Here is a 9,747-nt window from a genome sequence, read left to right as displayed (position 1 = left end):
ATAGGGTAAACGATCATAGGTTTGTAAAGAGAGAATTGAACTACTAAGAAATGTGTAATTTTAGAGTATTTGAAGTTTTGTAGTATGTTTTATTACTATTAACAAAGTTTGACGCGATCTAGTTTTAGACTAGATTGTACCAAGATTTAACGTAACGATAATAGGCATTTCCTTCCTTCCTTGTTTCTTTCTAGTAATATGTGTCACTCGTTTAATTATAATCAACCATATTACATAAAAGACGAGAGTTACACTAATTTGATACTCAATTTTGTCATACAGATTATTCGAGAAAAGTTCTAAGATAAAATTTAACATGCTAAAGTTCTCTAATTCTATCTCTTGACATGGTAAAACTATACTTCATAAAAAATTTCCATAAAAAAAGTTATTTGAAAAATGCTTAATCTTGTAGTTATAATGACCATAAAAAAATGATGTGAGAGAGATGGAGAGATTCATTGGAGACATAATATGATAATAACAAGTATTAAGTGTATCACGTGGAAATAGAAAATTTGTGGGGTGGCGGGGTGGGGTGGGGGAGTAATAGCAATTATGAGAAAGATAGTGGCATTCATCATTTGATTACCACAAAATTTAAGCAAATTTGTGTGTGATCATATTTAGATGAAGTGGTTGAGATCCAATAATTATTGTACATCATTACTAATTTTATGTCACATTAGCGACCTCAAACCTTAATTTTATGTAAATTGGCGAAGGATTTTTTCCAATTGGTCCACTTGTTCGAAGTAGGGATCCTATCCCAAACAAATTACAAATTAGTTTATTTTGGAAAGATTATAAATTAGAAAATAATTAGTCATATAGATCAACGGTTTATTATGAAGTCAAGAATATTAAAACACGATCAACCATAATACAAGAAATTTATATAACATTGATTGAATGGCCTTCCTGGCCACCGTCATCAGCCTCTTCTCGTTGTTGGTAGGCAAATGAGAATCTTTATCTTTCTTCTTGTTATCACTTTACCTTATCTGTAGCAGCTATAGTTGAGGTTGTGGGAGGGGGAGGAGAGTGGTTCGAGGTTGGGACCATTATCCCCAATCTCGACCTAGGGTGCCTGGATCAAGGAGAATGAAACATCCCTAATCAAAACACTTCATATGAATGTCTTGAGACTAGTGAGAGATTTGAGGATTTATGAGTTAAAACTAACTAATTCCCCACATGTCATCAAATTTTAACATGTTATCTCCATCTCATACATCAATATTTAGAAATAAATTAATAATTTCCACGTTTCTTCAAGTACATCAAAACCCAAATTTCTTTCCACAAAATTCATTTAACACGTTGAGGAAAAGGATCGTCTCAACTAAAGACGAATTGAAATTAAATGGTCCTGTTGCTGGCTAATGAAGTCAGCTGACATAATTCTCAGTACAGTTAGGTGAAAGTTTACTGAACTTGTATAATTAAGCCACCGAAATAGAGGTCTTGTTGTCAGGGGCAGATTTAGAATTATGGTTTAGTGGGGTGCAAGACACAATTACGTAAAAAAACTATTTCAAATAAGTTCAGAAGGAAGCCAAAAAAAATCTGAAAATTTGAATTAAAAAGAGCTGCATTCGAAAATCAATTGGGCACCCACTCGTCTCTTCATAGGTCTGCCCCTGCTTCTTGTTATATCTAAATATAATGAAAGAACCCATTCCTATCAAAATTCCGACAATGGACATCCAATCAAGGATCTTACAAAAGAGCCTTCTTTCTCTGAGGCATCAAACTCTTTTACTGTATATATTCATCGTTTCATAGTACTTACTATTTAATTTTATTTAAGCTGTAACTATGACACATTATGGTTTGCTAAAAGAAAACAAACCTTTCACGAATTTTCAGATCTTTCTCTCGACAGAGTGGCCGTATGAGATTGGACAAAAAATGAAAATAAGCTAAAATTTAGTTGTCTACTGTTACAACTTCTCAAAATTACTATGAGAATCAGTAGTTTAACCTTATCACACAGCACATTCACGATTAGTTTTGTAGGGTTTGAAAGACTTAAGGAAGAGTACGAGCTATGTCCCGATTTCAAAGACATTTTTCTTGCTTTGCAAAATGGGGAGTTGGACACCACTGATGGTTTTCGATTGGAGGAGGGCTATCTTTTTAGATCCAATAAGTTGTGCATCCCAAGGACTTCAGTGCGAGACTTTATAGTCTGGGAAAGTCATGCTGGTGGGTTGGCTGGACATTTTGGGCGTGATAAGACTATAGAGGAAATTGAGCGTCAATTCTATTGGCCCAGTTTAAAGACCGACGTGGCCAAGATTGTCGGTACATGTAACACCTGTCAACGATCTAAGCACAAAAGGCAGAACACAGGCCTCTACACTCCTCTCCCCGTCCCTAGTTGTCCTTGGCAAGACGTTAGTATGGATTTCGTGCTAGGGTTGCCACGTACTCCAAAGAAACACGACTCCATTTTTGTTGTCGTAGATCGCTTCTCAAAAATGGCACACTTTATTCCCTGTAGCAAGACTTCCGATGCATCTAAGGTTGCTAAGTTATACTTCCATGAGATCGTCAAGCTGTATGGCCTCCCTAAGACCATTGTCTCGGATAGGGATGTTCGTTTCACTAGCCATTTTTGGCGAACCCTATGGAGTATGGTTGGCACTAAACTGAAATTCTCTACCGCATATCATCCACAAACGGACGGTCAAACTGAGGTTGTTAACCGCAGTCTTGGTAATCTATTAAGATGTCTAGTCCAGGAAAATCTTAGGAATTGGGACTTAATTATTCCTACTGCCCAACTTGCATATAACAGTTCAGTGAATCGGTCTATAGGTGTGAGTCCTTTTGAGGTTGTTCATGGTTTTAAGTCTAGGAAGCCATTGGACCTTATTCCTATGTCTCCACATGCTAGTGTGTCTGTGTCAGCTGAGTCTTTTGCACAACATCTGCGTGACTTGTATATTGAGATCAATAAACAGCTAGAAGCGAGTAATGCATTATATAAATTTCGAGCTGATTTGCACAAACGCCATGTTGAATTTAATGTTGGGGATTATGTTATGATTCGAATTAGACCGGAGCGGCGTCCATCTGGGCCTGCTTCCAAATTACAAGCTCGTAGTGCTGGTCCTTATAAAATTTTAAAGCGTGTTGGTCCAAATGCTTATGTCATTGACTTACCCTCACATTTTGGCTATCACCCTACCTTTAATGTTGAGGACTTAGTTGCTTACAAAGGCCAATTTCACCCCGCTGATGATCCATTCACACCTCCATCTCTAAATCCTCATCCTGAAAATGTTATCCCTGCACCAATCCCACCTACTGCAGCACATAAAGATAAAATTGATGTTATTCTAGATGCACAGACTATATTAACTAAGGATGGAGACATTCAACGCTTCCTTGTTCGTTGGGAGGGCCGTCCTGATACCGATTGTACTTGGATCTCCAGCGAGACACTTCAACAACTTGATCCTGATTTGTTGGAGCATTATAGGAGTCAACAAGATCTTCCCTTACCCGGACCACCACCCTTGCGTGTCTATGGACGTCGAAAGAAGTTTGCTCAACCGCTCAGTTTGTGGCTAGGAGATTGACAGCAGCCTTTGTGATCTACCTCCTCGACGGGGTCGAGTTTTTCTCCCACCCCGGGAGAGTTGATGCGGACATCATCCTCATCGGGCCACTTGTTGGGCCATTTTATCTTCTATGTACTTATTTTAGGTTTTATGTTTTATTGGGCTTGTATATGGGTTTGGCCCAAGCCCAAGTTTATTAATTTGGTATTTATATTATTGTAATTGGATTGAAATGGCAGTTTTGATGAAATGAAATAGATGTGGTGATATCGTTTCTCTCCTCTCCTCCCTTCCTCCTTCAGTTTGTTCTTCCTCTTCTTCTTTTCTCCTTGGCCAATTCTACATCAGTAGAAACAATGCAACAAAACCTGCAATATTACATAAAAAGTGGTTAACTGTACAAATAGCATTACAGATGATGCTTGCATCTCTCAAGCTACCCGTACAACGGATCTTGCTATATATACATCAAGATTTATATAATAAATTACATAATGTCACATGACACTCTACTATTTGCTAGTTTAAAAAACACAATCAACTTTTTCATTTCATCCACATCATATTATGTAATCCATTATGTACAATTTTTATATACAAGTAGCAAAATTCATCACATAAATAGGCATTGAGATGTGGGTAAATCACATAAAGTCATGTAAGGCATGGAATCTGAGCATCCAATTGGAATTAAAAATGATTCTGTTCAAACTGGGAATTAGATTTTCAATCCAGTTCTAAAAACCCAACCCATTATTCCATATTTATCATCAAAATAGAGACAAATTCATTGTACTGTAACTAAAAGAACCAAAGCAAGCTGATAAACTGAGTTACTCTATCTTCCTAAATATGTTTGGCCTCTCTCTCTCTCTCTCTCTTCCTAGTACACAAATCAGAGTCATTAAAAGGATCCTCTTAAGTCTTACCTACTTAGAAATAAAAGTTTGCTTCTTTTTTAGGCTTGGATAAACATGCTTATAGTAGTAATATCTCCAGAATACTTAGAACGCTAATTTTTATACACAAAAAAACCCTGCAGCCCATAAAAGAATTTAATCAGATCAAAATCAACGGTGATCAATTTTCAACTATTCACAAGTAGTTGCCTCAAATTCAAAGCATAACTTTTTCCTCACAAGAAAGGAAGAGGTGTAGAGAAGAATTTCTATGTAAAGAACTAGGTGAAAGACCATTAAGTATTACAATAAAGAGTTCTTTCTTGCTCAAATTTGAAACTACATATCAAAAAATGCATATAAAAACAAAACATTTAAGATATAAATATAAGGCCTCAGTACATAAGATCAGCACGTTACTATAACGAAAATTAAGACCAAAATTTACTAGTTTAGCACCAATGTTGATACAAAATTCAAACAAAATACAACGTATGAATTATAAGTGATCGAACAATTTCCATTTTGATTTTAACGTTTAGTCAAAATACAAATACAACAAGACGATATTACGGAAAAAAGATTAGATCTTTGTTTCGATTGTTATAATCCAATTACATAATGAAAAATGAAAAACGATAGAAGACCTTGGTTTTGGTCTCAATTTTGACATCGAGAGAATTGATCCTGGTGGAGAGAATCCCGGAGAGGCATTCTCCGGCAAGCGGGTTGAAAAAGTGGAGCCCCGGCTCCGCCAGCCGCTGGAACCGCCCCCACTTCTCCACCACCCCTACGCTCGCCTGATCAACGCACCCGCAAAGAACGCATGAAGAGTTCCCCATTTCTATTGCCCTGCACAGATTCCGCTACTCAAATTGATTCCACTCTATGGAATTTCTGAAATGAAGAGAAAATCCTTTGAGAAGCGGTTTTGTATGTTCTGGGTGAGGCCACGATTGGAGGACTACGTCGTTTTTGGGTGTTTTGCTTTGAAGAAATAACACGAGAGTCAAGGAATTATAATTTTTAGTGCTATTTGTGACATTAGAAAAATATCAGAATCGAACCAATAAGGCCCATTAGTTTAAGGGTTCATTGGCAAAATTATTGGGCTTGCCCAAGCTCCATCCACAGCTGTATAATAAAGTCCAGTGCTCAACTTCTTTAGGAGCTAGGGTTTCTGGCATTTGTTTTGCATTAGAAAGATATTATACACACACGGCCGCGCCACCTCCGCCCGAACATTCTCAGCCACCATGGGTCGTATGCACAGCCGTGGGTATGTTGGCTTTCTTTCCTTTCATCTATAATTTAAGTATCTGTATTTTTGAATTAAGTGTAATTCTGTTTTTCCGGTGATTCTTAATTTCAGTAAGGGTATTTCAGCTTCAGCCCTACCTTATAAGAGAACTCCTCCCAGCTGGCTCAAAATCGCCGCTCCAGATGTAAGATATTTGTCCAATTTTTTGTTAATTTTTTGTATTATTAGTTTATTGTAGGAATTTATTTATTTTGAAATAATTTTTAAGGTTGAGGAGAATATTTGCAAGTTTGCAAAAAAGGGTTTAACTCCATCGCAGATTGGTGTAATCCTTCGTGACTCTCACGGAATTGCTCAGGTGAAGAGTGTCACCGGAAGCAAGATCCTTCGTATCCTCAAGGGTCACGGTATTGATCATTTTTGTAATCTCTTTGTCGATTTAATTTTTTTGACAAAGAAGATAACGATGCTGTACTTTTGTATGATTTTTAAATAGGGCTTGCACCGGAAATTCCAGAGGATCTGTATCATTTGATTAAGAAGGCAGTCGCAATTAGGAAGCACTTGGAGAGGAACAGGAAGGACAAGGACTCCAAATTTAGGTTGATTCTGGTGGAGAGCAGAATTCATCGCCTTGCCCGCTACTACAAGAAGACCAAGAAGCTCCCGCCCGTGTGGAAATAGTAATTGCCTTTCCTTTTCACTCTAATTTTACTAACATTTTTCTGCAACTATTCTGAATCGATTGCTCGGCTTCTGAACATATATTTGTTTCGATCTATATGTGTTTTTTATACCTTCTTTTCATTATCATTAGATGAACTAGTAATATTTGATATCAATTCGTTTGGAGGATTTGATGAGTCTCAAGCGAACTAAAGAAGATAAAATTTAAGAGATGAAAATTATACTCTCGAAACAAAACTTCTATGATTTAAATTTTTTGTGATGATGAAATACTACAAATGAGCAAACTTTTTATACTATATTTGGTACATAAGAATTAATTGTTAACATATGAATTTAAACACTTATTAAAATTCCTAGATATATGAATAGAATTAAATTCATCTATAATAATTTTAGATTTATATATATCAAGATTCATTGAATTTAGATTAATTTGAATGTTAATTAATAGCATGAAATTCATACATGGGAGGATTTGATGAGTCTCAAGAGAAAATAAAATTTAATATAGAAATTTAAGAGATGAAAATTATACTCTCGAAATACAACTTCTATGATTCAAAATTTTATGATGATGAAATACTACAAATGAGCAAACTTTTTATATCATGTTTGGTACAGAAGAATTAATTGCTAATGTATGAATTTCAACACCCATTAAAATTCCTAGATATGTGAATAAAATTTAGTTCATCTATAATAACTTTATATTCATATAGATTCACAATATTAAGTCAAAATTCATTGAATTTAAATTAATGTGAATGTTAATTAATTGAGAATTAAAAGGACGAAATTCATACATGGGAGGATTTGGTTAGTCTTAAAAGAATTAAAGAAAATAAAATTTAGGATAGAAATTTAAGAGAAAAAATTGTACTTTCAAAACTCAATTTCTATAATTCAAGTTTTTTGTGATGATGAAATGTTACAAATGAGTAACATTTTTATACATTTGGTATATAAGAATTAATTGCTAATACATTGCTAATACATGAATTTAAATATTCGTTAAACCCCTGCTTGGCCCCATTACTTGAAATTTTAGTGGTCGGAATTTTATTTTTTTAAGAATGCTTGGTTAAAAAAGAAAAAGTTTAGGAATTACGTGTAATATTATTTTATTGGAGAATGTCTCTTTGATAAGAAGCGTAAAAAATAAATTATTGCCCCGTTTGTTTCCCATTTTCGGAAGAATGATAATGAAAAATATAGTCGTTACGGGCCCCACACAAGAGATAAAAGTTCAAATTTGGTGACTTGATATGATGAATAACGATCATATTTTTTACTTTAATGAAAAAAGAATAGGAAACAAACGGGGGCTATAATTATAATGAGATCCAAACATAGGCTAAAAATTCTAGATACATGAATAGGAATAAATTCATCTATAATAACTCTAGATTTATGTAGATCAAGATTCATCAAGTCAATATTCATTAGATCTTAGATTAATGAGAATGTTAATTAATTGAGAATTAATAGCACGAAATTTTTATATAACAAAGATTTTGTAGTATTTATTATATATTGAAAAATGAAAAGTAAGTTATTACTAAAATAATTGAATTATAGTAGGGTTAAAATCGTTCAAAAAATATTCTCAATATTTATCTCTTGTTTGATCCTTTTTTTTTCAAAACCTATTTTTCTCTCTTCTTTTCAATCACACATTTTTCAATGAACTAATATTACGCGTGAATCCAAAACTTTTCTTTATTTTTTAACAACACATTCTCCATCAACCTAATATTCCAAAATGCATTCTTAGCAAAAAAAATGGGGCTCAAACGGGCGCTTGATATATTATAGATATAATCTGTTTGCCTCGAATAAATTTGTATAATGTTGAAAGTTTTCATTGCTTTGCTCTGGTCCCATCATAGTATTTTTACTAGTGTTTGCGCAGAATGACAAGATTCTTGTTTTACACATGAACATTCTTATGATTTAGCTTTCCCTAGTAGATTCTATTCGGTTTTAATTTTGATTGTGATTTTGATTTTGATTTTGATTTTATCTTCTGGATACATTCATGTGAATGAACCAATATAGTAGGTGTGATCTACCTCGCTAATTTCATGTTTCTGTTGAGCATGATTTCGGGGTGGTTAGATTGACTGAAATAGATGATCATTTATCATTAATCGAATGGCCCTAGTTATGTGCTTTTATAGTTTTGATGCTGTATGTCAAGGTCGAATGAAACTGTGTACTTTTAAGTTCATTGTGTGGCTGAATGTTCTACCACTACAAAAGAATGTGTTAACTTTCTTGAAGCAAATGCAAGAATTATTGCATGGGCTGAGAGCATCTCCAGGAAGACGAACAGTATAATGGGACTTTACAAAATAAAATTCTAGATGCTTACCCTTGTTTAATTTGGCTCAAAACCATAGTTTTTAGTAGATTTTGATAAAAGTTGATGAATTGTGTAGTTGAAAAGTTGATAAAAGTTGTGGGGTCTCACATTTTATTGTTTTAAATGAGTTCGTGGAAAAATGAGTTCTAAAAAATTGGGGCCAATCAGGACTCAATGTGATTTGTTAGGCTTAAAGCCTTCGGTACATCATGACAAAACTGAGTGCATGTGAATTGAGTAATCAGCGTTATATACCTGGAAATGTAAGTTCTACACCTCGTATCTTTACCTTATCACTTATAGTGGTTAGAAGGCTGGAGCTGCCTTTTATTTTCTGGGTTTATGATGACACGTTTGTTCCTCAATTTCACTATCATCTTCATGTAATGTTCTTGAAAATCGTTAACTGGAATCTCTCTTATTTTGCAGCGAGTCTACCACTGCCAGCACACTTGTGGCGTAGGTGATTTTCGTCATCAGTTTTGAATGACCGTGGAGATATGGATGCTGTTACGGTCTTGTTCATTGTTGGCGATTTTGATTTTGACTTTCCTTAGTTTGCAAAAATATGTTAAATTAAAATGTTTTGTCTTCATTTCAGTATGTTATTTGAAAGCATGCTAAATTAGAATTTATGTTTTCATTTCAATATGTTAATTGATCGTGGATGAAAAATTTATAGATCCTTTTTGCTTTCGTGCTTTCTAATTATATTCTTGGATCAAGTCGGTTTGATTATGACATTTTATTTTGACCTGTTTCGACTGGGTCACACAGCTTCAATTTAGTTTAAAATTTGCGGATTCGTGAAAATTACATAATATTAGGGGTTTAAACATCACAATTCAAAAACTAATGTTGAAGTTTTATTATTTAGAAATTAGGTATTGATTTAATAATTTAAATATTAAATATTTTACCCAAATTCAATTTCAACCCTAATTGCTCTCTCTCTGC

At 34.3% G+C, this 9,747-nt stretch overlaps 1 protein-coding gene across 1 annotated transcript; it reads left to right on the top strand.

Moving 5' to 3' along the window:
- Nucleotides 1-5,602: 5,602 nt before the first annotated feature.
- On the top strand, nucleotides 5,603-9,498 carry LOC111379781 (40S ribosomal protein S13-like). The gene is made up of 5 exons (XM_023003221.1): nucleotides 5,603-5,753; nucleotides 5,847-5,919; nucleotides 6,004-6,142; nucleotides 6,232-6,418; nucleotides 9,220-9,498. The coding sequence occupies exons 1-5, from the start codon at nucleotides 5,731-5,733 to the stop codon at nucleotides 9,251-9,253; spliced, it is 456 nt and encodes a 151-aa protein (XP_022858989.1). The 5' UTR covers nucleotides 5,603-5,730; the 3' UTR covers nucleotides 9,254-9,498.
- Nucleotides 9,499-9,747: the final 249 nt, after the last annotated feature.

This window comes from Olea europaea, unplaced genomic scaffold, assembly GCF_002742605.1.
Source record: "Olea europaea var. sylvestris unplaced genomic scaffold, O_europaea_v1 scaffold2032, whole genome shotgun sequence".
NCBI classification, from domain to species: domain Eukaryota; kingdom Viridiplantae; phylum Streptophyta; class Magnoliopsida; order Lamiales; family Oleaceae; genus Olea; species Olea europaea.
Note: the sequence above shows the minus strand (reverse complement) of the source record. Positions and strands in the feature narration are given on the sequence as shown.